Source organism: Anser anser, assembly GCF_964211835.1.
Source record: "Anser anser genome assembly, chromosome: 3".
Taxonomy (NCBI): domain Eukaryota; kingdom Metazoa; phylum Chordata; class Aves; order Anseriformes; family Anatidae; genus Anser; species Anser anser.
In genome coordinates, this window is record NC_139722.1 from 109,529,111 (window position 1) to 109,556,452 (window position 27,342).

Below are 27,342 nucleotides of genomic sequence, written 5' to 3' on the forward strand. Positions count from 1 at the left end.
TCGGCCGCCTCCCATTGGCTGCGGGGCGGCGCGGCTTTCCCGCGCGCGCGCCGCGGCGGCATGGCGGGGGAGCGGGCGGTGGGGCTGGTGCGGGAGCTGCAGCGCGCCGCGGGCGGGCACCTGCCGCCGTTCCGGGTGAGCGGGGACGGGGGGAGGACTGGGACTGGGACCGGGACCGGGACGGGACCCCCGGGGCTCGTCCTCACCGAGTGCCTCCCGTGCTGCAGGCGGAGGAGCTGCGGCAGGCGCTGGAGGAGATGCGGGCGCTGTACGAGCGGAACCAGGCGGACGTGTGAGTGCCGCGGGGCGGGGTTCAGGGGGTCCCGTCGTGCCCCGCCCCGCCCCGCCCCGCCCCGCCCCGCCCCGCCCCGTCCCGTCCCGTCCCGTCCCGGTGTAACGCGGCTCTTCTCCCAGGTCCGAAGCGAAATCGGGCCGGACGGACCTGATTTTCCTCATCCGGTTTCGCCACTGCTGCCTGCTGCGGAACCAGCGCTGCATCGTGGCCTACCTGTGAGTACCCCGGGGGGTACGGAGGGGGGGGGTGCTGGGGACCCCAACCCGAGCTACCTGCCCTCGGTTCCTCTGTCCAGCCAACGGGGCTGCCCCTGTTCCCCGCTGGCATCACCAAAAACCATATGGAAGACCGCTTACTCCTGCGCTTTAAAAGTTTTAATTAACAAAGAGGCCAAAAATCCCACCCTTTTAACAAAAATGACATCCTTTAGAAGGATTAAGGTAGGGTAACCAGAGCCTTTGCCCTCTGCTCTGAGGGCGGACCGGGGTATGGTGAAGGTGCTGGTTGTGCCCCTCGTTTCTTGCCCCAGGTACGACCGGTTGCTGCGGATCCGAGCGCTCAGGTGGGAATATGGCAGCATCCTGCCGAACGCCATCCAGTTCCACATGTCAGCTGAGGAAGTGAGTCTGCCTCGTCTCGCACCGTTCCCCTCCTTCCACTTACTCTCCCCAGTGGATTATTTAGTACAGTCAAAAATGGATGACCTTCCCCCCTCCCTACTAAAACCGTAAGACATTTCACGTGCTTTTCTGTACACGTCAATCTGTTTCTTCATGTTCTAAGGGTGCAATCCTGAATGTACAATGAGTACAGGTAATGCCTGGCGACTTAAAGGATCGTGTGGCCTTCATTAGATCCCGCTCACAGCCAGCAGAACTCTGGTCTCTACGTGCTGTTCTCAAATTCTCTCTCTGGACTGAAGTACAGAGCTCCTAATGGTGTTCTCTGCATGTGTGCTAGCCTGAATCCAGATTGCTCTGTGTCCAGGACAGTTTTTCCCTTCAGAAGAACTTGCATTCACTGTTGGCTGCCACGAACAGAGGTCTGACAGCACAAACAAACTGCATCTCGCTCATCAGGCACCTGTCTTTCAGCATGAGCTGCATGGCTTTGCCTGAGGGACTGCTGTTGATGTCTGCAGGTGGAGTGGTTCAATCGGTACAAAAAGTCCCTGGCTACCTACATGAGGTCAGTAGGAGGAGAGGAGGGGCTGGACCTGACGCAGGACATAAAACCTCCAAAGAGCCTGTACATCGAAGTAAGTGAAGAGTGGCGACTTGTCTGTGAACAAACATTTTTTGCCCAGCTGTCTCTTCTTTTTCAGTTTTTTTTTTTACTTCCCTCCCTGTTAGGAAGTTCTTTGAGTAAAGCCTTCCAGAGCACCAAAGCTTCCACAACCTCTTATGCTTTCCTGTTTAAACTCCTTCCTGCCAGTATTTTACTTCTTCACCTACTGAGGGCTCAAATTATGTTGAAACATGAATTACTGGTCTGCAGGGAATTGGTGCGGTAGGGGTGAGGGGTCTGAACCACAGTAAAAAGTTTTTAAGTATTTATTTTGCAGAAACTTAACTCTTCCTTTCAAAGAACTCTTTGATTAGAAACCTTGTTCCTACGTTATAGGTTGTTAATTAGGTGAGGTTTATTATTATTTTAAATGGACTTTGATAGATGAGACTATAAATAATTTTACACAGCTGATATAACCATCCAAGAGCATGTGAAAAATTGTACCAGTCAGTGGCTAAAGTGCTCTGTTCTTTTACTCTCTTAGAAAGAACACGTGGTGGCAATCAGCCTCCTCTTTAAGACTGTTTCAGTGTTAACAGACTGGCATTTCCTGCTGCGTGTGGGGAGGTTCTCCTGGAAATGCTGCTGCTGTTCCGAAGGGTTGGTCTTCCTCTAGTCTCTGGAGGGCTGGGTCTGCTCACTGGTGCTTCTTGCTCCAGGCAAAGGCAGGAAGAGAACATCAGGTAGAGCCCCCAGGCTGCAGGATCAGTCTGGTTCTGCATTTCCAGGTTGGCTCTACATGAGGCTCCGGCAGATGGGTAGGAGTGTGTCCATACGTGGACTTCTGGAGCACGTGTTTTAAGTCAGCGGTACTGTCCGATATTTTCTAGGGGAGGTCTGTTGATCCAGAGACTGCTGCCCTTCTGCTTTGCAGGTGCGGTGCTTAAGGGACTATGGAGAATTTGAGATCGAAGATGGAACCACAGTCCTGTTGAAGAAGAATAGCCAGGTACTCATAACAAGAGCTTGCAGTCCTAACCCTTTCCTGTTCTTTTCCTTCCCTTTCACTCCCATGATGTGCCCAAGGCCTGGGGTTCAGCCCTGCCTGATCTGGCACCCCTGGATTTCAGGGAAAAACTTGTCTGTGTTTCCACGCAGCACTTTTTGCCCCGCTGGAAATGCGAGCAGTTAATCAGACAAGGAGTCTTGGAGCACATCCTGTCGTAAGCGTGCCGGACAGGAGGGACAGCCTTTGCCTGATGCCCTGTGCATAATGGAGAGCGAACCCTGGTGCGTGCAGGACTTCAGCCACCTCAGCATCTCTGCACGGAGCACCCTCCAGCTCCGTGCAACAGCTGTTACTGCCTGACATGAAGACCAGCTCCAAGTTTATAAAGCGTGCAAACCATACTGGGCAGCACTGCGTGACCAAAGGGTGCATACTGGTAACGTAGCAAGCCTGGGAATCCTGCCATTGTATCCAAGCCCCACAGCTACCTGCAGGTTCTGTGAATGCTGTTGGGCTTGGAGCAGCTCTTTGTTCACCCTGTGCCTTCGGGAGAGGCTGACCAGCTGGGCTGTGGAAGCTGGGAGAACACCACAGCTGCAAAATAAAGAACTGCTTCAGCCTTCAGTTTTCATAGTTCAAGAGTCAATGTTCTGTTCGTTAAACACTCTCTGACCTGGATCTCTGGTCCAACCCATCTTGTCCTGGCAGGGTGATGCTTCACTGGTTATTTAGGTGTCTCTGAACTCTTCCACATGTCAGGTTAGGCTGAAAGAGCTTTCCAGGACTAGACACAGCTTTGTCTCCCATCAGAGGCCTATAAATGTGCTTTCTTAAGGTGCTGAGTGAATGAGCACTGCTGACTGTGCCTCCTTCTCTATGGGGTCACCTTCCCCAGCACCCTGGTCTGGCAGGGCTTAGGGACTACTTGGAGGAGGGGTGGAAGAGAGAGCAGAGGGTTGTAAGGACTTTGTAAGCACTGAAACAGCAAGACTGCAGAGCTGCTCCTCCTATAGTTTTCATAATGGAACTGCTCAGTTTTGAGTACTGGCTGAGATAATGCTTCTAAAAACATAAGTTCTGTGTAAGATCACAGGTTTCCCTAGCCAGAACCCAAAACCCGATACCTTAGGGAAGAATGCAGATAGAGGATAAAGCATTCAGGCCGTTTTTGCACTGCTCTCCCAGCCTCAGCCAAGGAACATCCAAGCTAACCCTGGCTTGTTTTGCCACCCTGCATGGACTTCCCTCCTTGCCATCATGCAGCTTCCCCGGGAGCCCCTAGAATCAGGGCTGCCCCAAGGCAAAGCAAGAAGCTCAGCTGTCCTCCACCATGGCAGGAAGAGCACCCCTAAACCGGAGGCCTCAGTCAGCCTCCAGCCCTCTCCTTCCATCGTCCCTGTCCTGTCCCCCATGGCAAGGGGCTGCCCTGCCAAGCTGGGAATTACAGGCAGCAGCTGAGTTTTAGTTCATGGCCAATTTATCCCCTTTTGTTCTTGTGCCAACAACAGCCTGATATTTAAGCCTTCTGTCTTGTAGTGACCTAGCCTCTGCTTCACTACCCTGAGGCAGTTAGGCTTGTCTCTCCTGCAGTAGTCACCACAGCCCCCCTACCAAAACCCCAGGAGTCCTTTCACAGCAGCAACGATAGCCCCCACCTAAACACCCCTGGCCCCGCACAAAGCAAGGCAGGGATGTAATGGCAATGATGCATCCTCCACGCAGAGGGTAACACCCCATGCCGATCTATAAACCTGGTATTTGCTCATGTGAGCGCTTGGCTTTGTGGCCTTTTTACAGTTTATTTTGGCAAGAGCAGTACTCGGTGCTAGTGTGTGAAGACTAAGAAGGAAGGCAAGGTGCTGCACTTCACTTACCCTGCCTCCTGGTCTCCTTTTTGAGGAAGCGCAGTAAGGATGGCTTGCTGAAGTACAGCACTGCACCGGGGACACAAGCACCACCCCCAGCCTTTGGAGGCTCAAATCAAAAGAGGAGCCCCCTCTGGCCTGCTCACCACAGAGGCGATGTTGGTTTGGATCCTAGGCTCAGGCTTTAGGAAGCTTCAGGCTTCGTCTCGTAGAGCCCAAGAGGAACTGTAAGGAATAAAAGAGTTCAGCATCAGTTACAAGAGGTTCCTGAAATTCAGAGCAGGCAAGATGGCAGGAGCTGCTGCTACTATTGCATGCATTTTAGTGCCACGATGCAGCTTTCCTGCTCGCAGTGAGCCAGATTGAGGAACCTGCAGCTCTCCTGCCCTGGCTTTCCACCTGTAACAAGGTGGCCCCAACAGCAACTCTCTGCAGAGGAGCAATTCAACTATCCGCAGGACCAATTTCCTTGAAGGACTCTGGTCTCTCAATTTTCTACTTTCTACCCAGGAAAATTCTGGCAAGATCAGGGAGGACGAAGCTGATTTCCCACCCCAGCCAGATCTCACCTTCCACACCTACCTGACAAGTCCCGGCCAGGTTCAGCAGCAGGGCTGCCACAGCAGGCGCCCCATTACACACTCAAAGATGCCGGTGTGATTTTTCCAATGAGCTGCTTCAGGGCCGAGGCCTGCTCCTCCAACACCTGGTTCTTCTCCTCGGTGCTTTTCTGCTTCAGCTCTGCCGCCTGCAGGGCCATTGCAAACCCCCTGTTCTCCTTACGGAGGTCTTCGATCAGCAGTTTGTTCCTGGAGAGCTGGGCCTGCAGCGAGGAGAGGAAGCTTTAAGGTTCAGCGTGCCCTCAGAGGGCTCCCAGCCCGGCAGGGACACGCAGCACCAGCCCCTCCTGCACCCACCTGTGCGTCCTTGAGGTGAGCTGCCCTGTCTGCCAGCACGGCTTCAGCGCTCCTCAGCTCACGCTCCAGCCCCTCCGCCTGCTCCATGGCCGCCTGCAGCAGACGCTCGTGTTCCTCCTGCAGCGGGCAACGAAGCCTAACGTCAGGCCGTCCCAGCACCCACCTGGCCCCCAGCACCCCCAGACCACACAGATCTTCACACTCTTCTCTTCGAGGTTGGAACTGGATGATCTTTAAGGTCCCTTCCAACCCAAGCCATTCTATGCAGCGTGATTGTGGGATCAGCAGAAGACATTCAGGATGCAAGAGCAGTGGGGGAGTGCCTAAAGCCCACAACCTTCCCTTGGTCAGCACCAACCTATTTCAAGACAAGACACAGCTTTCCCAGCAATGCTTTTTTCTATTAAAAAGACAAAAATAAGCCAATGGTCTTCCTTATCACACCTGTGCCCAGAAAAACCTAGGGAGAAACATAATTAAATTTCCCTGGATGCAGTTGCTGTGTCCACTTGTTTTAATCCCTTAGGTTATGATTTGTTCCATCTGTGCCCAGGTCAGTCTGACTGAATCACAGTGTCCTGAAACAGAGGATGAACACACAAAACCCCAACACCCTGTTGACCCAATGCCCTACAGATAAAGCCATCCCACTCCGTGCAGGCTACATCTCCACGTAGAGGGCTCAAGTTCTCTTTCCCAGGCCTGAGCCAGCACAGGGTCTCCCTGGATGGCTCCTGCCCCGCTAAGGGGCAAGGTATCTGGCCTGAGGTAAGTAGATTGGGGTGGGGAGGGCTCCTCTTCAAGCACAGGCTGGTGACTGGGTTCACAAGGAAGTAAAACTGCAGCTGGAATATGAAGATCAAGTGCATTTCCTATGGGGGCTCTTGATGTGCAGCATCTTCCACCCAAACCTCTGGCGACCCCAACCACCTTCCAGGCTGGCAGTGCTCCCTCTGGCACCCTTGACTGAGCTCCTACAAGTCCCTGCTCACCTGCGTCCTGACCAGCTGCCTGTGTGCCTGCTCAGCCTGCCAACGGAGGTTTTCCTGGAGCCGCTGAGCCCTGCACTGTTCCTCCCTCAAGCTGGTTTGCAGCTGCTCGAACTGTTTCTTTGGCACCATGTTGTTCATCTGGGCCTTGGCCTGCTGCAGCTGCAGCGCATGCCGAGTCTGGGCCAGGCTCAGGCTTGCTTTGGCTTCTAAGAGCTGCAACACAGAAAGGCGGAGAGCTGGTTACAGTTTTGTGCCAGCAGTGGGGCAGCCCCAGGGTGTGCTGCAGGTGAGAGGAGAGGTCAGGCAGCACGCTCAGCCCCTACCCCAGCTCTCACATCAGCACACCCACGGCAGAGCAGCAGGACCATGGCAGAGGTGCTTGCCAGGCAGCCTGCAAAGCCAGGGATGGAGACTGCTGGGAGCTGCAGGAGGACAAGTCCTTTGTCTGCCCCAAAAAGGAAGAGGACAGTCCTTTCTGCCTGGGGAAGATGCCCAACATGGCCCTGAGCAGGGCAACACCAACACCACAGGGGCCGCTCAGCAGCCTGCCACCCTGTCACTGACCGAGCAGCACCCACCTTCTCCTGCGAGGCCTTGAGCTGCTGCCAAAGCAGTTCCATCTCCGTCCAACACGTTGCATGCTGCCGGTGGTGCTCTGGCCTTGCGGCCATCTCCGCTCCTTGCAGCTGCTCAGCTTCCACCAGCCTCTGGCTCTGCAGCTGTGTGGTGGCAGGGCCGGCGCTGTGGCTGGCCTCATGCTCTGGGAGCTCACGGCTCAGCTGATACAGCTTGGTGTTCAGCTGGGAGACCTCGCTTTTGTTCTTCTCACTCTGGAAAACATTCAGGAACAAAAATGCACAGAGGTTTAGAGCGGGATGAGCACTAACAGAGACTTTACCTGTCCCTACTGGGTCCTCAACCAAGAGCCCTGCTGTCACTGCAGGACCTTGCATACACCGGGGACATGTGCCCTCATTTCCCAGCCTGACCAAATCCCAGCAGCCGTGTTCAGGAACAGCATTTGTGGTTAAGAAAATCCACGCAGCTGATAACCCTGGAGGAAGCTGCCGGGAAAAGCAGCGAGGTGGACTAGGGTCTGACCATAGAGATGCATAACAGAAATATTAAGGTTGGTGTGAACGCAGCATGAATGGAAACGTAGGCAACGAGAACGGAACAAGGGCTACAAGAGCAGCCTCCATCAACACCAAAGGAAACCAGCCCCTCAACGTTGTTCCCAGGACACCATTCCCAACAGCCATGCTGGCCCGTGGTCTGACCAGACCACAGCACAAATAACGTGTCAGCAGGAAGCCCGCATCTAACACCAGGGTGGCAATAAATCCCCCACACCACCCCTGCTAGCCTCCCAGGAAAAGAGGCAACAGAAATAGCTCTCCTCCAGAAGAGGAAAACCAGACAGCAGGCTTTGAGTCTGTGGCCTAAGGTTTATGGAAGTTGAACTCAGCAAGGGTCAGCAAAGGCCCTCCCTGTTGCAGGTGATGGCCCTGAAGGGTACGAAAGATATTTCCACAAAGCAGACTGCAGTTCTGAGTCACAAGGAATCCCAGGAATGGGAACGAATTTGACAGCCTGCAACCTTTGTCCACGTTGCACACAAGCAATCCTGGCCAGGCCTTTTGCGCACACGTGTTCAAGGGCTTGTGAGCATGTGGGTTTGAGACTGGGAGTGAGCAAAATTTCTGGGGGAATAAGTAAAAAGGACCTCTCTAGAGGCTTTGTAGTAAATATGACCTTTCTCTTCTCTAAAGGCCTTCACAGGCCTTTGTGACACATCTTTTCCCTACTTGAGAAGCTACAAAATGAAGCTGGTTCTAAAAGCAAAACTAGGTTTGGATGTTTGAAGCACGCATTCCCATTCTCCTCCATAGGCAGGTTCAGATTTTGCCCTCCTAAACCCTTCAGCCAAGAGTCTGTCAGTCAGTGTTAATGGCTTCTTACCGACTCCATCAACTGTGGTATTTCAGCCAGCTCTTGTACCTCCTCTCTGCCCAACTCGCTCACGTGTCTCCTGTCAGGGAGAGGGAAATGATCAGCTTCAAGCCAGACAGCAACAAACACAGCCCCCATTTCAGAGAGCCACACATCCAGTCTTGCCCTACAAAACGAAGCAAAACCAGGCCAAAATGGACGTGGTCCTGAACCGACTGGAGTGGGTTGGGTGCCTCAGCCTACTTCAGGGAAAACAACTGGGGACAACCGAAGTCCTGCAACATTGTCAGAGGCCTAAAAATCAGGGAATGAAGTGCAGTGGGAAAGCCAGCTTAACAGACTCTTGAAACCAACCACAATGGAAACCCGGCTCCCTGATTCACAGTTCAGTGGGTGAACCCAGTCCCTATCCCAAGCTTCCTAAGGCAGCAGCAGGCCACTGACCAAAAAGTTCACATAACTGAGAATCCCACCCTTTCCTCCCTCAGCATACCTCTGTCCCCAGTGCCTTCCCCAAGCCCACCTCTGAACCCTATCCTCTGCCCTGCCTGAGCCTTTGGCCAGGCCTGGCCCAGCACTGGCAGCTTTCACATGGAATAAAGTAGGTGAGAGCGCTGGCTTTTGGAAATGAGCAATCAAAAGGCAGCCTGAGACAGCAGAAACCTAGTAAATGCACCTGAGAGGCAGTCCCTTTTACAAGTGTTAGCTATACACACATTTGCCAGCCTCCCGTAGCTGGTTCCTCCCTTACTCATCAAGTCTGCTGCCCTTCTCCTTTGCCTCCCTCAGCTCTTGCTGGAGGCTCCCAAGTTGACTTTTCAGCAAGCTGTTCTCCTCCAGCAGCCAGCACAGGTCTCCCCTGCAGGGAGAGACAGCAGAATGAGAAAATCATGCAAAAATCGTGCAAAGGCCCAGTTTGCTCTTGGCATCCTATGCAGGCTCCCTGCTCTATTCCCATTTGCCTTGCAAGGACATCAAGAACTAAAGAAGTCTGAGAAACATCCATCCAATGGCTCAGGCAAAATGTGTAGGGACAATCAAGAGATGTCAGGGGTAGAGAAGGAGCAGGTCTTCAAGGGAAGGGAAATAAAAGGGATTAAGGACACACAGCATCAGAAGACAACAGCTATGAGCCTAAATGTAAGGAAGCCTCGCTGCCTTATTGTCCTTCCACTCCCATGGGTACCCCCAGTCTCCCCTGAGGCCACAAATGCTGGCACCTGCTGGAAGGCAGCTCGGCCCTGTGTTAAGCTGTACAGCCCTATCCAACAGCTGCTGCTAACCTCCACGTCCCCACAGGATCCCAATTCCTCAGCAGAACGGCCTGTCTGCCCCAGCAGCACTGCAGTTTTTGGCACTGCGTGTGGGAGGCAGAGGAGCTGAGTGGGGAAGTTCTCGCTCTCTTCTCCAAGCGAGAAGACAAGTGCGCTGCGTGGCATTTGCTCCCCCTGATGCTTGGCAGGACGCCCCACACAGCAGCCGCTCTCTGAATCGGTCTCACATCAGGATTCACGTGCTGTTCTCCCTCTGGCACCTCCACCACCCACGTCCAGCTGCGCAAGGCAGAGGAGACAAGCGCAGCCAGCCACAGCCACGTGAGCACATCCCAGCTCTCTGACCACACTCCCACAGGCAGGAAAGGACACGCGGGGGACAGCAAGACAGAACGAAGCTGCTGTCAGAGCGTCAGGACAGAACAGAGCTGCTGTCGGAGTGTCTTGGACCAACATGTTGTTGAGCAGCCCTGTGTTACACAAGGCATCTGCTTTTTTTTTGCAGCAGCAGCACGAGGTGAGTTGTACAAACTGCCTTAGCACTCAAACCTGCCACTCTCTCGAGCTTCGGGTTCATTTTCCAGCTAGTACGTGACATTTTTGAGCTGTAGCACCTCCAGCTTCAGCCTGTTCCTCTCCCTCTTCGGCTCCATTCTGACAGCCTGACTGTCACGTTTCTCCCCGTGCCACTGTGCTGCTCTGTCTCCCTGGGTTTCTTCCTCTTTTTGCCCTCCAGATCACATCTATGTCCTGACATGCTGCTGTGCCTGCTGGGTGAAGGCAAACCTTACTTTGCGCTCTCTGCTTCCTTCCCAAACACAGCCCCTTGTGTACCAAGCTTTTGCTTCTCCACGACAAACGCCTTCAGCTTTGGTTCCAGCTTCTGTTATTCTCTGTTATTCAAGTTTGTTTCTCTTCTCTGCCACAAACCCTAGTTGAGTCACTTCCCTTCTCCTACACCTACCCCGTATCTCAGCTCCTCTTGCCCTAAAACTGGGCTGGCAACCTAGTAAAATCCTCCTCTTGTGTGCTGCTGAAGCAGCCTCTGGTCCTGGCAAGAGGTCATGAAGAACACAAAGGGACAGTGAGGCAAATGGGGCAAGAGAAAAGGTAGGGGGCAGTCATGGGGCGTGCTGAGAAGCAGGAGGGCACAGGCATGAACAGTTTCCTGTCCAATTCCTCCGCAGTCTCCTCCACGAACCCATTCTGTCCCCTGGGAAGGTTGCAGAATCAAAACCAGAAGCATAGGAAAGAAGGATGATTATTCATTCAGTGACTACCTTACTCTTGTGCAAGCCAATCTATTTTGGCCAAATAAAGAAAATTAAGCCCTTTTTTTGCTGCTTTTAAGACAGCAGATCTCAATGATCTAGGAAGTAGAGGCAAGTTTGCTGAAGAACAAAGAAAGAGAAAGATCATAAGAAAACACTAGTGAAAAAAAAATCATTTCCCTCGCTGTTTTGAGATACAGACTTTGAGGGGCACTGGCTCTGACACAAGCTTGTAGAACACAGAGGGAAAACTGAAGACTTGAAATAAAAGCCCTCATGTAAGGGGAGTTTAGACATCTCACTTTGAATTACTGCAGCCCTGCAACAATGCCCAGATTTTCTTCCAAAACTGAAGCTCTCCAGCCCCATAAGAAATCTCCCCAGCCCCATTCTGGTACGAGCAGGGGATGCGTCCATCCCCAGTCTCCCACTCAGCCGCAGAAAGAGAACAATACCAGACCTCAGGCCCTCTCTGTCCCTGCACTGCGTCCTCAGCTCTTCTCCTTCCCGCTGCAGCTGCTGCCTTGGACAGCATACATCTTCAGGGAGCTGTGTTCCTCCCCCGGCCTGCTCCATCTCAAGCTCCTCCTCCAGCTCCAGGCTCCGCACACATTTTTGCGCTTTCAGGCCATCGATTACAGCCTCGTACTTTGCAACCGTTTCTTCCAGGTCTCTTTTCTGGCCTTCCACCTTGCTCATCTCAGCCTTGAAGCTTTTTTTGCTGTCCTTCTTCTCTCTTTCAAAGTTTTTCCTCATTAACTCAATTTCCTTCTCGTAATAGCTTACCTGTTGGAGAGAGACAAAACTTGGGGTAATAGCACCGTCCTCCTGAGAGCCCCCCCTCTCCTCCAATAGCTCAAATTCAGACAGATCTAGTGGTTTCTGGTCCCTACTGAACCTAGCACGATAACCAGTCTCACACAGCAGCCCTCAGCGGGTCCCAGCTTCCCCAGCAGCCAGCACTGCTCCCCCTTTCTCCTTGTTTGCAGCACGGGGACCCTGGAGAGAAGGGGGGCATCATTACCTGCAGCCCCTCCATCCTTCCTCCACCCTGCAGAGCAGTTCTTTGCCCAAGAGGTGGCAGTGAGGAGCTGCTGCTCCCACAGCTCCCAGGTCGATGCGAGGTGACAGAGGAGACATCCACAGAGCCTTTGCCAGCCAGCGAGGGCTCGACATCTTCCTACCAGCTAAAATGGGCAGGGGAAGACAGGTGTCCCCCCTCCATTCACCAAGCAGTCGTGCTGCGAAGTCAGACATCTGCTCCCATAGCTCTCACCTTGGTTTCCAGCTGCACCTTCAGGTCCTGCAGCTGCTCTCGGAGCTGCTCCACTGTGAGTGACGTCTCTGTGCACGCAGAATTGGGAACCAGAGGGCCGGGAGAAAGGCACACTGGGAGAGAGAAGCCCTATGAGGACAGGCTTGCAGACAGGACTGGATCCACTGCCCCTGTGCTTGATGCTTGGGATGGCCACAGACTCCTGGAAGTGCTGGAATCTGGACCTCTGGCTCTCCAGTCCTACCTCCTGCTCAGAGAAGGACTATCACCAAAGCTAGATCGGGACGGCTGCAGCTTCATCCAGACAAATCCCAACAACCCCCAATGACACAGGTCCCCCTTCTATGTAGAAACCAGTCCCAGTCCCGTAAGGGCTACGTCACCCCTCTGTGCAAGAAGTTTTTTCCTAATGCTCAACCTGAACCTCCCAACCCCCAGTCTATTTCTCCTTTACTACATTACCTCCTCACTGTCCTCTACAGTGAAAATCTGCCTGTTCACAGCCAGCTGCCTAGTCCACAAGGCACCGTCACCAGCTCACGCGTTGGAAGAGCCTCCTTCCCTCCACGTCTCCTTCCTCACCATCCATCACTCCCTTCTTTCCTCCCAAGGCTGCCCAGCGCCAAAAACAGGAGGAGCAGCGGCTCTGGCACAACCAACCACTCCACACTCCCGTGAAAGCCCCACCACCAGAAAACCTTGCTCTTTGTCAAGATGGAGATGCAACAAACCCTTCTGCATTTTACCTGCAGCTGGCAGCCCCCGCTTGGCCCTGCTCTCCTGCCGCAGCTGAAGACGCAGCGCTTCCAGCTCCCTCCGCAGCACGCCGTTCTGGTCCCACAGCACCTGAGGTAGAGACTGGTTATGGTACAGCTGTGAAGCTTTCCAGGGCTGCGAGTGGCCAAGAGGCCATGGCTCCCAGCAGCTGGGAGCGCTTGGGGTCTCTCACAGCAGGAAGGGCAAAGCTCCCTCTCGTCACCATGGTCAGAGAATGAGGCAGGGGGGTTTTCTTCCTCTCCAAACAGGCAGAGATGAGATATTTTGGAAGAGCCAGAGAAGAAATGAAAGCCACGCAGGGCCCACAAGGGAATGTTTCCTGGTTGCAGCAGGAACAAAATGAGGTGAGAGGGCGCTGATCTCATGGGAAGCACGGCACGGGGCAGACCCCACTGCCCGCTTAGGGCAGAGAGCTCTCAAATTCCTGTGCTGGCCTCTATCCAGTCTCAGTGTCAACACTGCCCTACAGCAAGGAGTCCCAGAGCTGAACACCACGCTGTGCAATGAGCCACTTCCACGTGCATATCTGGAGCTGGGCACCTGCTCGTCTCACTTCACGCTTCAAACACTGCACTGGAAGTCACAGCATACAAGGAATCCTGCCTCCCTCCGCGCCATCCACTTTGAGTGGGCATCAAATTACATCCCATGTGCTGCCCCATCCAGAAAACTGAGGGGCTGCAAGAGACTAAGGGACTTCCACGGATCCCAATTTAAAAATATACAACCAAGCAGATCTAGGTAAAAGCAGAGCCAGTTTGCTTAATCTCCATTCTAAACAAAAGAGCAGACAGAGGAGGAGGAGGAAGGCTGCCAGCATTCAGCAAAGGGAAAGGAGAAACCCAAGAGGGTGCTTTCACGTGGGCAGATGAAGCCCAAAGGCTTCATCTCCATCCAGCAGCACCTGCATCAACCACCCTGGGGCAGCTCAGCTGCAGGAACAATTCCAGCACCAAGCATCTCCAACCCTCTGGTGCCACCTGGAGCACCGCTGCGCTGGATAGCGCTCCAGCATGTTTGCCTTTAATCACAGCTTCAGGAGGGGCTGTCTGCTGAATCCAAAGGGCTTTGCTGCAACTGCACAGATCTCAGCCCCTGCTGTAGTGACTTGATAAGCCACCATCTCTGCTTGGTAGCGGTCCCCAGTCACACACAGCACTTGGAAACAAGGACAACGCAGTAAGTGCTGGACTATGCACGCTCGGGAGCTAACACAGAGAGCACCCAGCAACTCACAACATGCAAGAAGCTGTGCTCACACTCCAGAGTGCCCAAAGCTCTGGGCACAGCGCCATGCAGGAGGTGCAACGAGCACAACACCAATGCCAGACCCACGCACGCACCAGGTACCTGGACAGCCTCACCTTGACTCTCTAGCAGAGTCCAGCAGCAAGGAGTTTTGTGGGGGTTGTCAAGTGGGGACCAGAAAGAGGAAGGGGAAAAACAAAAAAAGAAGAATTTAGCTGCCAGCATGCCTTCCAGAGGAGCGCAGCCACCCCCTTGTACTCAAGGGGAAATACCTTGCAACAGAGCACAGAGTGGTCTGGAGCTACACAGTCCCCAGACACAAGAGCCCATGGCTAGAGAAAAGTGGGAATTTACAGCCCAACCCCACTCCCCTCTCCCAGTACCCCAGCAGGGGAACCAATCCACAGAGGATCACAAGCTGTGGGAGAGGCACCAGCCTTCTTTACCAGGGGCACAGCTGTGTCCTGCCTCCTGCCAAAAGGTGCCGAGCAAGGCCAGAGGGACCCCCCCACCTCCACACTCTGATCACAGCTGCCCCACTCCTCTGCACCAGCCCCACAGACGTGCAGATGACAGCTGTCTTTTCACAGCAGCTCTGCAGGAGAGCTGCCCACCCGTACCTGGCACTGCCGCTCGTATTCCAGCACAATCTCCGCAAAGCGCTCACTCTGGGTCAGGAGCTCTGGGCTGTGGGGCTCCACCTGCTCCAGCTGCACAAGCACAAGGAACACTTCCCATCAAGGAAATTAGCATCTCTACAAATGGAGAGTCAAAAGCTCTACAAAATCACTGGAGTGATGGTGTTAAACCCTCAGATTCAGGAGAAGGGTTCCTACTGACACCTGTAGGATGGGTCAAATGCAGAAGGAGGGGGAAAAGTATTTTTCTTCATGTCAGAGATACCAAACTACAGGCAAGCTGACTTCCCCAAACTGGCTCCAGAGAACACAGACTCATTTTTTTCCCCAGATCCATTTCACCAGGTTCCTCGCTGCAGTGGAACCCTTTACTACCAATTCTAACTAAGAAGTAACCCTTTACTTCAATACTCGTGAAAAAGAAAGGTTTTCTTTTCTTAAAACCAAACTCTAAAGTTCTCACTTGAAAAATTTAGATTTGTCTAATTTTCTACACTTGCAAACTTTCTTCCTTCTTTTTCTTTCAGACTTTATAAGGTGTAAATTAAAAGCCAGTATTTTTTTCTTTTCAGGCTGTCATTAATGTGCAAAAGGAATTCAAGGGGAGAGGGGAACCTGCAACTGAGATGTAATACACAAAATTTCAAAGGAAAGGGTCAATCTTTTGTTGAGTTCCTAAAAAGATCCTACTTAACCGCAGTACAGAAAGAAAGGCTACCTTGTCCTTCACAACGAGGTTGAGCTCTTTCTGCAGCTCCAGCACCAGCTTCTCAGAGGCCACCAGTTTCTCAGCCATCTCCGTGACCTTGTTTTGCAGCTGTGCGTTCTCCTGCAGACAAAAAGGAGAAGATTCTCTTGATGCTGTGGGTCCTCACATCGCAGGATGGGTTCGTAAGTCATGGGCCTACAACAGGGAGCTGTAAAACACTGGCACATCAGCACGCTGAACACAGCACGGCTGGCAAGAGCCCCTGCTTTGGACAGCACGGTGCTGATACACACCATGTGTGCTGGGGTTTGGCTTGTCTCTCCAAAGGCCAGATGAAGGAGTAGGTTTTGCAGAATAACATCTAGATGGCCCTGTAGGCTTGTCTCTGCCTTTGCTTCACAAACCTATGGCTTCCCTCGCAGCCAACAAGCGTCAGGTCCTGAGCTATCTCTGTCTGCATGAGTACGTTGAACTGCACTGGGAACATCCCAAGCACAGGGACACGTTTGTCTCTGTTCCTTGTCATGGTCCCTGCCACAATTTTAGCCTCAGCGATCAGCTGTTCAGGTGCTGCTAAGGGCCAAATCATTCCCAACAGAAAACACGAGGCTTCAATAATGTTACAGCAAGGGAACAAGGTCTGTATTTTAACTCAATGTGATGCATGTGGCTAATTATTTTTTCTCCATAAAACCCCTGCCATTCCCACCAAAAGCACGACAAACTATCTGTCTTAATCACCGCCTATACTTTGCCTCCTCCTCTAGAGTGAGGACATTTCATCCAGGGCAGTTTTACTCACCCTCATCATGAGGTTCAGTCGTCCATGCAGGCTGGTCTCTTTGCCCTGGAGGAACTGTGCATCAGCCTCCAGCTTTGCTTGACGGTTGACTGCTTGCTGCAAAAGCAGCTCCTTTGCCTCCATTTCAGTTTGAACATCCCTGGAACAGGCAAGCAACGTGACCGAAGCACATTCACAGATTACCATGAGGTCCAGGCATCCCTGCTCACCCCACAAAAAGCAGAAGACAAGAACTTGTTTGGGGAGGGATGTTGGAACCATAAGTGACGTGCACACAGCATAAGGGGTCTTCAGGGACTTCTCTGCCACTGATACAACAGCCAAGCAAGTGAGAAAGGAAAACTGGGACAGGAGGAAGAGACTGTGGGCACCCACACTTTCCCTGCCCAAACAAAAGAGCCCCTCCTACTTGAGCTTGCTCTGGCTGTGCTCAAGGGCGACGTACTGCTCGTTCAACTCCCTGCCAAGCTGCAGGCAGCGTCTCTCCGCTTTCTCCAAATCCAGCCTTGCTTTGTCCCTCTCCCTGCAGATCTGCTTCACCTGGATCCTGCAGGCACAGCGAGCGACACATTCAGAGACACCCCACGCACCTCACACAAGGGCCCTCCTCACAGCAGCCTCCCTTACCTGAGGCACTGGAGTTTGTATGCGTAGGAGGTGACAGCGGCATGCTGAAGCCCACTCCTGGGGACCATAAGTGCACTGCCCAAGGCTGCGGGCACCTCTGCCAGGCTCCCCTGCTCCTCTGGGCTGCTGCTTGGCCTCTGAAAGAAAAACACAGACCGGAGTTGCTCTCCCCCCTCTTCCAACACTTCTACTGTTACACCAGCTGACCACTCTCCAGTGTTAGAGACACTCCCCGTATCACAAACAGGCTTTGATCATATCCTCCCCAGATTTTCCCCAGCCTTGGGGTGGCCAAAGCCAGCCCTCCCTCACAAACCTGCCTGCAAGCGCTTCTTCCACCCCAGATGGCTGCTTGCTGGAAGGCCTTGTTGCTCACTTCGCTCGCCATCACCAGAAAAAACAGTGCCAGGGACCTTGAAGATCTCCTTGAAGTTTTTCCAGGGCTCAGACAGCAATGACAAATTCAGGTTTGGTGAATCTAGTGCTGATGCTGGAGAGATGTGGGCTCACACAGCTTGGCAGGAAGGATGCTCACTCTCCTGTGATGCCAGGTAAAAAAGCAACAGAGGAAAGTCAGTGGGACAAAACAGGCAGAGAAAAACTAACGGCTTTCAATACTGAAGCTCCAGGGACCCCATCAATACTGGGGAAAGTTCTAAAAACAACACCAAGCTGCCAGAAGGGAGATGCCATGAGCCACCTCTAAGGCAATGACAAGGAGCAGGTTGGAAGCCACAGACCACACACTGGTCTCCCTACACACCCGTGAAAATGCAGTATCAGAAAGGCCAACAAAAGTTATAGAGCATGCAGTGGTATGTCGAAAACTGTCAGACAGGGACTGCGAGACAACATTGTGTTTGGCCTAGAAGTTAAAATGGAGCTGAGATCATCTTGGCCCTCCCTGACTCAAAGGTGAGATTCAGCCACGCTGACTCAAAGAGCAGAACCCGATTGCCAGAAAGCCAAAACAGGGCTGGTAACATCTCCAAGAGCCCCAATTTCATTCCAGGTTTGGAGGAGGCCTTTCCTCTTCCACTTCAGTGCATTAAAGCAGTTACTTCAAAAGCATTTGCAACTGCATTGTTAATCCTTGGGATAAAAGCACCAAGAAGAAAAAATATATTATATCAAACATGGAAAAGATGAATGAAATTCACTCCACGTGCTAAAAGGGTGACAACCTCAGTCACAAGTGGTACAGAGATGTCAGAGCTTCTGAAGCCAGTGTTACAATTGGGGTAACTTTTCCCTTCTGCTAGGATATGCATCCCTCTCCCCCCTGTAAAAAGACCAGAGTTGAGAGCTCTGTTGTTCAGCTTCACCGTCCCACTCCACCTGCACAGGTGAAAGCAGCACCCAAGGGGGCCATTCAGTCACCACGCAGCGGGTGAAGCCCAGACCATCCCCAAAAAATGACCAACACGTAGAAAACTCCCCAAGTCGCCACCCTCAACTAACGTCTATTAAACCACTCCCTTGTGAAACGAAACATCTCGGCCCGAACTGCTCTCAGCAGGACCCATTCTTTAGGACTGAATTTTGTGGGGAAACAGCGAAACCCTTCAAGGTGCGATAGCTGGATTTGTGCCTGCAAGACGTTGTACAGACGTGAAACGGAAACGAAGCGCCCTGTGCAAGGAACTGGCCATGACTTACGGATCCAGGCCTGAGGGGAAGCACCTCGGGGGAGCTGCAGGCGAGGGCGACCGGTGGGGTCCCTGCCAGAAGAAACCTTCCTGACTTCCTTCATCCCACAGAGCACCAACAGCCTCGATCCTGGCGTGCTGTGTGGCCGGGCCACCCGTGCTGCCTTGAAGCCTCCAATTTCCTAAAAAACGAGGCTGGGAGAAGAGGCACAGGAGGGTGAAGCAGCCCCTTCAGACACCAACACCCCCCATTATTATCATTTTTTACAGCACAAACACAACGCGACTTCAAAACCTCCCCCGACACAGCTTCACCCCGCTCCCTCGCGCCCTACCGCCGCTCACCAGACGGATCAGCGTCAAATCCCGGCGGAAAAAGGACAAAAAAAGGTGCGGGGGAGGAGAGAAAATGTCCGACGGGAACTGACGGCAAGTAGCAACACCCCCCACTCACCCGCACCCACCGCCCGCCCTCGCTTCCCTCACGGCGCATGCGCACTCCCGCCTCTGGCTCCGTCAACCCCGCCCCTGCGCATGCGCGCTCCGCGCAGCGGCCTGGTCTCTCGTGTGAGGCGGCGGCGGCGGGAGAGGCCGCGGCCATGTCGGGCTCGGCGGGCTCCGGGGGCGGCAGCGGCTCGGCGAGGAAGCGGCTGATGAAGGAGGAGGACATGACCAAGGTGGAGTTCGAGACGAGCGAGGAGGTGGACGTGACGCCCACCTTCGACACCATGGGGCTGCGGGAGGACCTGCTGCGGGGCATCTACGCCTACGGTGAGGGGGGGGAGGGGAAGGGAAGGGAAAATGGGGAGGGGAAGGGGGGGAGGGGAGGGAAAATGGGGAGGGGAAGGGAAGGAGGGGAAGGGAAAATGGGGAAGGGAAAATGGGGAGGGGAGGGAAGGGAAGGGAAGAAGAGGAAGGGAAGGGAAGAAGGGGAAGGGAAAATGGGGAGGGGAGGGGAAAGGAAGAGAAGGGAAGAAGGGGAAGGGAAAGGGAATGGGGGTGTTTGTGTGTGTGTGGTGGGGCCACGGGCACGCGTCCTTAACGGCCGTTCCCACAGGGTTCGAGAAGCCATCGGCCATCCAGCAGAGAGCCATCAAGCAGATCATCAAGGGCCGGGACGTGATCGCACAGTACGTGGCTGCTCGTTGTCTGCAAGGCCGGAGGAGTGCCAGCATGCCAAGGGGATGAATATGCAGGGGGAAAACTGGTGTTTCTGGTGGCCAAAAAGCATGTGGTTGGGAAAAATCTTTTGGGGTCGCTAGTGGGAATTGGTAGCCTTCTGGGTTGTGTTAGCTTAGCAGATCCCAGGGAGACCCTTTACAGCGGCCTTCTAATACCTAAAGGGGCCTACAGGAAAGTTGGGAGGGACACTTTGTCAGGGAGTGGAGTGATAGGACAAGGGGTAACGGCTTTAAACTAAGAGAGGATAGGTTCAGATTGGATATTAGGAAAAAAATTTTCACCGTGAGGGTGGTGAGGCACAGCAACACCTTGCCAGAGAAGCTGTGGATGGCCCATCCCAGAAGGTGTTCAAGGCCAGGCTGGATGGGGCTTTGGGCAGCCTGGTCTGGTGGGAGGTGTCCCTGCCCATGGCGGGGGGAGTGGAACCAGATGATCTTTAAGATCCCATCCAACTCAAGCTACTGTTGGATTCTGTGATCTAACATTTCCTTTAAAAAACAAACAAACAAAAATCTTCCGAGACAGATTGCAGAAAGCTGAAGTGCTGATCTGATAAAGAGTAACCACGCCAGAGCCAGGGACCCTGTAATAGATAGTGCTTTGTCTCTGGTACTACAGTCTTTAAAGCTGTGTGTCTGCAAACCACGCTGTGATCATAACAAAGATTTGTGGGATACGCTGTTGGCAATATTCACTTGTTTTCAGCAAATGAATGGCAGTTCTTAGGGCAGAGAGGTGGAATATATTGAAATTGCCTGTGTTGTTTATCCAGAAATGGAGAGCAGAGCGTTCACCAAACGTCTGTTTCTCAGGTCACAGTCCGGAACAGGAAAAACAGCAACGTTCTCCATCTCCGTTCTGCAGTGCTTGGATATACAGGTAACTTCACAGCACGTGCTGAAAGTTTGCTTGTTGTCTTTTTAATCAATAGATTCATCACCATAAAAGCCTCTGTTTGTTAGAGTGAACAAATGAAGCTTTACATTGAACTCTTAATTATGGGCAGTGAAATTGAGGCAAAATTCTTTCTGAAAATTTCATCGGTTTAGCTGTTAAACCCACCTTGACGAAATACATTCAGAAAAAAATCTTATAAAGTTGGTTTTAATAGCTGGCCTCATTCATACAGTTTTATTTTGCTGTTAGAGGGCTAAGTTAATCTCTCAGCAGGCAGATTTGCCCTCAGCAGTCCTAACAGCATTGCTGACCCATCTGAACAGCTGCATACGTTGCACAGAATCAGACGCAGACTTCTGACTGACAAACGTTTGCTTGTGTTCTGCTCAGGGGTACCATGTCCATCTAATGGTTTTTGAAATATCCACTTGAGTGTGTAGATGATGAGTAAAATGATTTTCTGTGGGCTGGTACTCCTTTAAGTAAAGCCTTGATTGCCATTCACCTGTCACTGCCTGGGGTTGTAAAAATAAATGTTGCGTGTTCTGAATGAAAAGGTCAGCTTTTTGCTTTGTTTCTGTAAAGTACTCACAGCAATTTTCAAATCCAACACTTCAAAACATTATTTTTGTGCAGCGCAAGGTTTTTATGTGAACTGGAAATATGAAATTTTGGTCGCTTAAGTTTCTTTCTGGTCTTCTGTAAATTGAGTACGCACTTCTATAATTATTTTCAGAAATTAGGTAGAAAGCAAGCTGTCAAATGAAGAACCACCCAAACAAGCTGTTGTCAAAAGTAACTTAATGTAAGAGGCTGTTACTGTGTGAGTACTTCAAGTGTGACGTTTCAGAGTGCCACGGGATCTGTTGCACGTTACGCTTGGATGGTATCTGCCCCGTGACTAACTGCCACAATTGCCTGTTCTTGTCAGGTTCGTGAGACCCAGGCCCTGATCTTAGCGCCAACTCGGGAGCTGGCTGTACAGATTCAGAAGGTAGGAGCATCTAAATCACCATCCGTAAAGCACTTGCAAGGCCTGCTGCCAATTCCCAGCTGTCTCCCAGCAGAGCTAGAAGTGCAGCTTCTGCTTTTTCTTTCTGGAAGTGTTTACGTGTTTTCCTGAAAGGAATAAGAAATCCTGATAAAGGACTGTTTTTCCAATCCACGTTGTATCTGTTCTTGGTTCCGTGACCCTGTTGGTTAGCAGTCTAAGGTTTTACACGGTAGTAAAACCGTGTAAGACAAAAATCAGGTAGGAAACCTGAATTTTTAAGGACAGTACTTTTTTAGAAGTTATCATCCCTGGAGACTGAGTGTTTGAAAGCCTGCCATTGAGGAGATTTGGGTACCAACTAAAACAAAAAGTCTATTTTTATTGAGCTTACATCTTCTGAAAAAAATACCATACAGCCATGCAGACCTACAGCTTTTCACAGATAACAAATTTCATGAGAGCTCAGTTAGTTAATCCGTTCCTTTGTGTCAAAACAGGGTCTTCTTGCTCTGGGAGACTACATGAACGTCCAGTGCCATGCCTGCATTGGAGGCACCAACGTGGGGGAAGATATTCGAAAGCTGGATTATGGGCAGCACGTTGTAGCTGGCACTCCAGGCCGGGTGTTCGGTAAGGAGCTCTGCGAGGCTGCATCCCTCCGGGTTCAGATGAGTTGAGCCATGGGAACACCGTGCAGATTTTGTGCGCTTAGATTTGAGATAACATGAGCACTGCATTTATTGTGACACCATTAATTTAAAGTGTGCTGAATTACAACAAGGTGTGAATTTACTGGAATAATATCTGAAATTAGAGAAACCAGTGGGGATTTTCTCTGTTTATATTTTGCATTTCATTGTTGAAATGGTTCTTTACTCTTCTTTTTCATGCTACTGGGTAATTTTTAACAAGGAAGATACTGCAATCCCAGGAAACAGTTCATAGTCTTAGAGGAGAGAGGAGCTGGGTCTGTCTGAATGTCAGAATTAGGCCCATGTTTTCTGTGTGCTGGCCATCCCTAGCTCTTTCTTAAATCAGATGTACACACAACTGTACTTTGTAGTTTCGCAACAGAGATTTTTATATTTACTGTTAATGGTGATGACCACAGGGATAGCGTTAGCCTTCAAGCTCACATCTGCTGGATCTCTGAGAAACAGGTGTCACTTTCTTAAGTGAGCACCTGTCACTGGGAGAGCACAGAGCTGGTCTCCTTAAGTGCAAGAAAAAAAAAAAAAACAAAGTTGGTGGCTGCCAAACTGTTGGCTTCAAACAGCACGCTTTAGAGCAGATACTTTTTCATGACAGTATTAAGGAGTTACACAAAGCCATGTGCTCCTTCAAGCAGGAGGCAGATTTGCCCACTCTGCTGACAGAAATTTCAGGTAGCACTTTGCATTTCACATCCAGCTGCAGTTGCTGTGGGAGACTGGTTCGCCTGCGTGCAGTTACCAAATAGCCTCCCACAGGTCAGATTCTGAGAGCTTCCCTGCGATCCGTGCTCCCTTAGCTGAACAGCAGAGACATGCCCCTGGTTGCAGGGCACGCAGTGGCCCTTGGGTGTGCTTTTTTCCATCACCAAACACCAGTCTCCGTTGGCAACAGGGGAAGTGCCTGTCCTTCCTCGAGCGAAATGCACTGACAGGCTGGGAGCAGTGTAGGCTCGCTTGCTTTCAGAGCCTTTTCACCTTACAAAGTGAAATCTTACAGATATGATTCGGCGTCGAAGTTTAAGGACTCGAGCCATCAAAATGCTGGTGTTGGATGAAGCAGACGAAATGCTCAATAAAGGTAAAGCACTTCTTTCTACTCAACTCTCTGAGATTCCACTATGGCCCAGTTGTTGGTTCCGCTTCGTAAAAACAACTGTTTCTGCCAAAGCTAGGCAATTACAGTTATGTTACAGGCTGTAACAAGCTACTTAGTGTGCCTTGTCTAATTCATTCATGTCCTTTTCAGTAGTTACAAATTCTTGAGTGCTGCCCTTTGTGCTGTACTGCACAGTGCAGCCATGTCAGGGTGGGGGTGGGAGAACTGGGGAGAGGTGTGTGATGGGTGATGCTGGCTGTGAGTACTGATTTGTTCGCTGTTCTCATAGCACAGTCCCAATGCTGAATTTCAGCTCAAGCTATGAAAAAAGAGGATATTCAGGAGAAAGATATGCTAAGTGTCCTGTGCTACTTGATTTGCTTTTGCAGGTTTTAAGGAGCAGATTTATGATGTGTACAGATACTTGCCTCCAGCTACGCAGGTGGTTCTGATCAGTGCCACTCTGCCTCACGAAATTCTGGAGATGACCAACAAATTCATGACCGACCCCATTCGCATCTTGGTCAAACGGTGAGTTTTCTTGGAACATGAGGAAGACAGCTGTTCTTCTCCCCAGTGCAGTTTGACTAGGTATTTGCAGATGTCCGCATGCCCCACTTTCAGACAGCAGCAGACTCATCTGTCTGACTTAATCCTCGTCCAGTTCTGTTTGCTGCTGCTCAGCCTGACTCCTGTGCTCCTCCAGAGGCATCTTCCATTAATTTGCTATCACATAGTATGCTAAAGCTGACTGATCCTGAAGGCCCTGGAGGCAGAGCTTACATCTGGCGTTGCCACAAATCTTTAGGTACTAGAACTCACCAAGAATCAAGAGGAGTAAGTAGGCAGCCTGGCTAGGAGAGCATTCCTCTTGTCTGATCTCTTACAATGTCCTACTTACCTTTGTTCAAGTCTCTTTTGCTAAGATGTTTGAACGTAAAAAATTATGAGAACAGAAATGTTTCCCTTTGAAGCTGTCTAAAGCAGAGAGGGTGCTCAAGTTCATGTCTCTGTTGCACAGGTAATGTTTGAGGCCTTTCTTAGAGCAGAATTCTCCAGGGACTTCATAGAATAGCGCGGACTTTGGTGCAGACCCAGCAACCCACTACATCCAGGGCAGAGATGTGAGCTCTGCTGAACCACAGCCAACCCTTTTACCTGTATCATCTGTATTCACCTACTTGTGGCATGTTATAGCTCTTCTTCTTCCCTACAGTGATGAGTTGACCCTGGAAGGAATCAAGCAGTTTTTCGTGGCTGTGGAGAGGGAGGAATGGAAGTTTGACACCTTGTGCGATCTCTACGACACGCTCACCATCACCCAGGCTGTCATCTTCTGTAACACCAAGAGAAAGGTACGGTAGCTACCAGATGGATGTGTTATTTCACTCACAGAGAGTCTCCTCTAAGAGAGTGACTCTAAGGAGAACGCTGGGACAAACCTAGCGAGAAGGCCTAATTGTTTCCCCTGTTGGGAATCATTCAGTAAGAACAGAGGTTAAACGTGTCTTTAGGATGTGCCTAATGTAAACAACAGGTTACAGGCAGACCTGATGTAGTTGGTAGGAGCTGCCTTTTTGGACTAGCAGAACTGGTTGGGTAAGAGTGTACTTATTGTAATTGTTTGTAAGCCCAAAACCAAAACCACCCTTTTTGAATAAATGTCCTTAATTCCTTTCCTTTGGGAGTTCGTGGAACCCTGTCATAGAGCTGATGCTCTGTAAGGACTGTTTACTTCCTTTAGCTCCCTAATGCTTGTTAAAGTGTCTCTCAATCCTTATGTCTGTGCATCCTTGCATCTGTCTTCAAACATTCTCCAAGCCCAGCTAGCGTATTTGGCTGCCATGAGTAAATAGCTAAGCCAGGCTGCTTGGCTGTACCCACAGGTAGACTGGCTCACAGAGAAGATGAGAGAAGCCAACTTCACAGTTTCATCCATGCATGGGGACATGCCACAGAAGGAGAGAGAATCCATCATGAAAGAGTTCAGATCTGGTGCAAGGTAAATTCCTTAAACAGTCCTTACATCATTGCTACCTCAGGTCAGGATTTCTTCTAATGTCTCATAGGCTTCTAAGACTGGTTCCTTTAAAACCTCTCTCAGGGCCTTGTTCCTAGTCTAGCTTAAAATCAGAAGAACTCTGATTCCCATCCATCTTCTTATGGTATCTCAGAGGTGGGAGATCTTCACCCTCCAAGGAGGAATGCTCCTACTTGTAGGCATAGAATTAAGATAGGTGAAAGCTGGATCTGCACTGTCTCTCCCCTGAAGGCTGGCAGTTCTGCATGGGACAGCAGACTTGTGGATGCTGCCAGTGTGCTGTGGGGAGGGTAGGGGAGGCCCAGTGCTGGAAAGACAACTCACCTCACACACCTTCAGAGGGCTGGAACAGCAGTAATTGTCCCCTTCTCTTTGCAGCCGAGTCCTTATCTCAACAGATGTTTGGGCTAGAGGCCTGGATGTGCCTCAGGTGTCCCTGATCATTAATTACGACTTGCCCAACAACAGAGAACTCTACATACACAGGTAAGCCTGGTGTTCACATCAGGGAATGCAGCTGGGCTACTCTTCCCCACAGTGGCTCCACTCTCTCTTTCCTTCCACCTCCACAGAATTGGCCGCTCAGGCAGATATGGGCGAAAAGGTGTAGCTATCAACTTTGTGAAGAACGACGACATCCGCATCCTGCGAGACATCGAGCAGTACTACTCCACCCAGATAGACGAGATGCCCATGAACGGTGAGTGTGGGCCTGCCCTGGGGAGGCTGCTGCTGCCCTTCTCTGCTGGGGAGCTGGTGCACTGCAGCTGGAAGAAGGGACAGAGGCTTCGTTTTGTCATGTGCCTCATTCCCAACTACACCCCCTTTTCTCCCCCTAGAAAATCTGGGTGCACTTCCCTGCTGGGCTGTTGCTTTCAGCCCACTCGATGCATACTTACATTTTCTTACTTTCTCATTTCAGTTGCTGATCTTATCTGAAGGTCCACGTTCATCAGTACCCATCAAACCGTTTGTTAGCCTCCATAATTATGTTTTGGACCCACCTCCTTTTCCTTATACTGCTGGTCATATGTTCCTAAGTTGGGCTGCAGTCAGGAACTTGTGTAAATAATGTCTTTACTCCTGCCCATGTTTTTCAATAAAAAAAAAAGAAGTTTTACCATAATCTGTGCCTGATTACTTTAACCTAAGACAGTAACAGGCAGGAATCTTCGAGATACTGCCACAATAGGCTAGCACAATCAAAAAAGCACTGGACACCAAGGATATCTAGATTCAGAAAATACAGGACTTCCTGTTCAACCTCTTACACTTGCTGTGCTAACAGACTTTTTAGATTTTAACTTATTCTTGCCTCTCAAGGGATCAGCCTTACACAGAAAAAGCTTATGGCAAGCGACTTGTTCCTAAGCTGCTTTACGAAAACTGAGTTACAAGATAGAAGGTTCCTGTCATTTATGACCTTCCAGAGTGTTTTTTTTTAAATACATTATTCTGGATGAATATTTTCCCCTTACAAGGAACCTGGGGACTTCAGCAGAAGTTTGTAAAGCTGAGTTTCTGTTTAACTTGATGCCAGCTGGGAATGTGTTCACATTCTAACCACACTAGAATAACCACTAACACTCATACTTTTCCGGAATTAACAGAAAATATCTTTTATCTTGACACCTTTCCCACAACACCCATGCACTCCCCAGCACTGGCCTTTAAGGCACAATTATTTCCAGTAACTGGTCTTCAGGGCCTGTTCTGTCTCCAGTTGCCTCCCACAGAGGGCAGCACCCACACTACAAATGTGTCTCAGGGCACCCCTGCACCTCCCAAGGTGCTTCCAGTGCCTCTAACAGGAGCTCTGGTCCCTGGTTGCCTCAGAACTGTAAGTGCATCCAGCCTGGACTTGGGGCTGCTTCAATAGCTGGCTCC

General features: G+C 51.2%; 3 protein-coding genes across 10 annotated transcripts; 2 read left to right on the forward strand and 1 right to left on the reverse strand.

The window, feature by feature from the left end:
- The first annotated feature begins 3 nt into the window (after window positions 1-3).
- On the forward strand, window positions 4-3,158 carry GINS1 (GINS complex subunit 1). Of its 2 annotated transcripts, XM_083832172.1 has the most exons (7): window positions 4-135; window positions 228-292; window positions 415-510; window positions 825-915; window positions 1,437-1,553; window positions 2,460-2,534; window positions 2,684-3,158. In XM_083832172.1, the coding sequence occupies exons 1-7, from the start codon at window positions 61-63 to the stop codon at window positions 2,750-2,752; spliced, it is 588 nt and encodes a 195-aa protein (XP_083688298.1). In that variant the 5' UTR covers window positions 4-60; the 3' UTR covers window positions 2,753-3,158. The 2 variants fall into 2 exon arrangements, 1 of the variants encoding a protein (XP_083688298.1); XR_014582861.1 differs by lacking the exon at window positions 2,684-3,158 and having other exon boundaries at window positions 825-1,022.
- On the reverse strand, window positions 1,918-19,092 carry NINL (ninein like). Of its 7 annotated transcripts, none has more exons than XM_083832154.1 (20): window positions 18,878-19,016; window positions 18,543-18,727; window positions 17,200-17,422; window positions 16,884-17,020; window positions 16,666-16,803; window positions 16,257-16,395; window positions 15,464-15,574; window positions 14,728-14,817; window positions 12,829-12,928; window positions 12,083-12,195; window positions 11,267-11,592; window positions 9,013-9,120; window positions 8,271-8,340; window positions 6,887-7,138; window positions 6,309-6,521; window positions 5,317-5,433; window positions 4,982-5,222; window positions 4,546-4,624; window positions 3,023-3,128; window positions 1,918-2,513 (listed from the first exon to the last, which is right to left on the reverse strand). In XM_083832154.1, the coding sequence occupies exons 3-17, from the start codon at window positions 17,269-17,271 to the stop codon at window positions 5,034-5,036; spliced, it is 2,175 nt and encodes a 724-aa protein (XP_083688280.1). In that variant the 5' UTR covers window positions 17,272-17,422; window positions 18,543-18,727; window positions 18,878-19,016; the 3' UTR covers window positions 1,918-2,513; window positions 3,023-3,128; window positions 4,546-4,624; window positions 4,982-5,033. The 7 variants fall into 7 exon arrangements, with proteins under 7 accessions (XP_083688280.1, XP_083688278.1, XP_083688281.1 ...); XM_083832152.1 differs by having other exon boundaries at window positions 4,409-4,624; XM_083832155.1 differs by lacking the exon at window positions 3,023-3,128.
- Window positions 18,988-26,581, forward strand: EIF4A3 (eukaryotic translation initiation factor 4A3). Its single transcript, XM_083832171.1, has 12 exons — window positions 18,988-19,303; window positions 19,590-19,662; window positions 20,527-20,593; window positions 21,543-21,605; window positions 22,103-22,235; window positions 23,316-23,396; window positions 23,804-23,945; window positions 24,631-24,769; window positions 25,301-25,416; window positions 25,834-25,941; window positions 26,028-26,155; window positions 26,378-26,581. Exons 1-12 carry the CDS (start codon window positions 19,024-19,026, stop codon window positions 26,392-26,394), a joined length of 1,347 nt encoding a protein of 448 aa, XP_083688297.1. The 5' UTR covers window positions 18,988-19,023; the 3' UTR covers window positions 26,395-26,581.
- The last annotated feature ends 761 nt before the right edge of the window (window positions 26,582-27,342 follow it).

Bases quoted from the DNA above. Each gene is read 5' to 3' on its own strand.
- EIF4A3 (XM_083832171.1), top strand. From the start codon at position 19,024: ATGCGCACTCCCGCCTCTGGCTCCGTCAACCCCGCCCCTGCGCATGCG. The intron at 23,946-24,630 runs GTGAGTTTTCTT...TCTTCCCTACAG, and splicing joins ATTCGCATCTTGGTCAAACG to TGATGAGTTGACCCTGGAAG. The intron at 25,942-26,027 runs GTAAGCCTGGTG...CCACCTCCACAG, and splicing joins AGAGAACTCTACATACACAG to AATTGGCCGCTCAGGCAGAT.
- NINL (XM_083832155.1), bottom strand. From the start codon at position 17,271: ATGGCGAGCGAAGTGAGCAACAAGGCCTTCCAGCAAGCAGCCATCTGG. The intron at 14,818-15,463 runs GTAGCCTTTCTT...GTGCTTGTGCAG, and splicing joins ACCTCGTTGTGAAGGACAAG to CTGGAGCAGGTGGAGCCCCA. The intron at 9,121-11,266 runs GTCTGGTATTGT...CTCTCCCTGCAG, and splicing joins AGGGACAGAGAGGGCCTGAG to GGGAGACCTGTGCTGGCTGC.
- GINS1 (XM_083832172.1), top strand. From the start codon at position 61: ATGGCGGGGGAGCGGGCGGTGGGGCTGGTGCGGGAGCTGCAGCGCGCC. The intron at 293-414 runs GTGAGTGCCGCG...CTCTTCTCCCAG, and splicing joins GAGCGGAACCAGGCGGACGT to GTCCGAAGCGAAATCGGGCC. The intron at 916-1,436 runs GTGAGTCTGCCT...TGATGTCTGCAG, and splicing joins TCCACATGTCAGCTGAGGAA to GTGGAGTGGTTCAATCGGTA.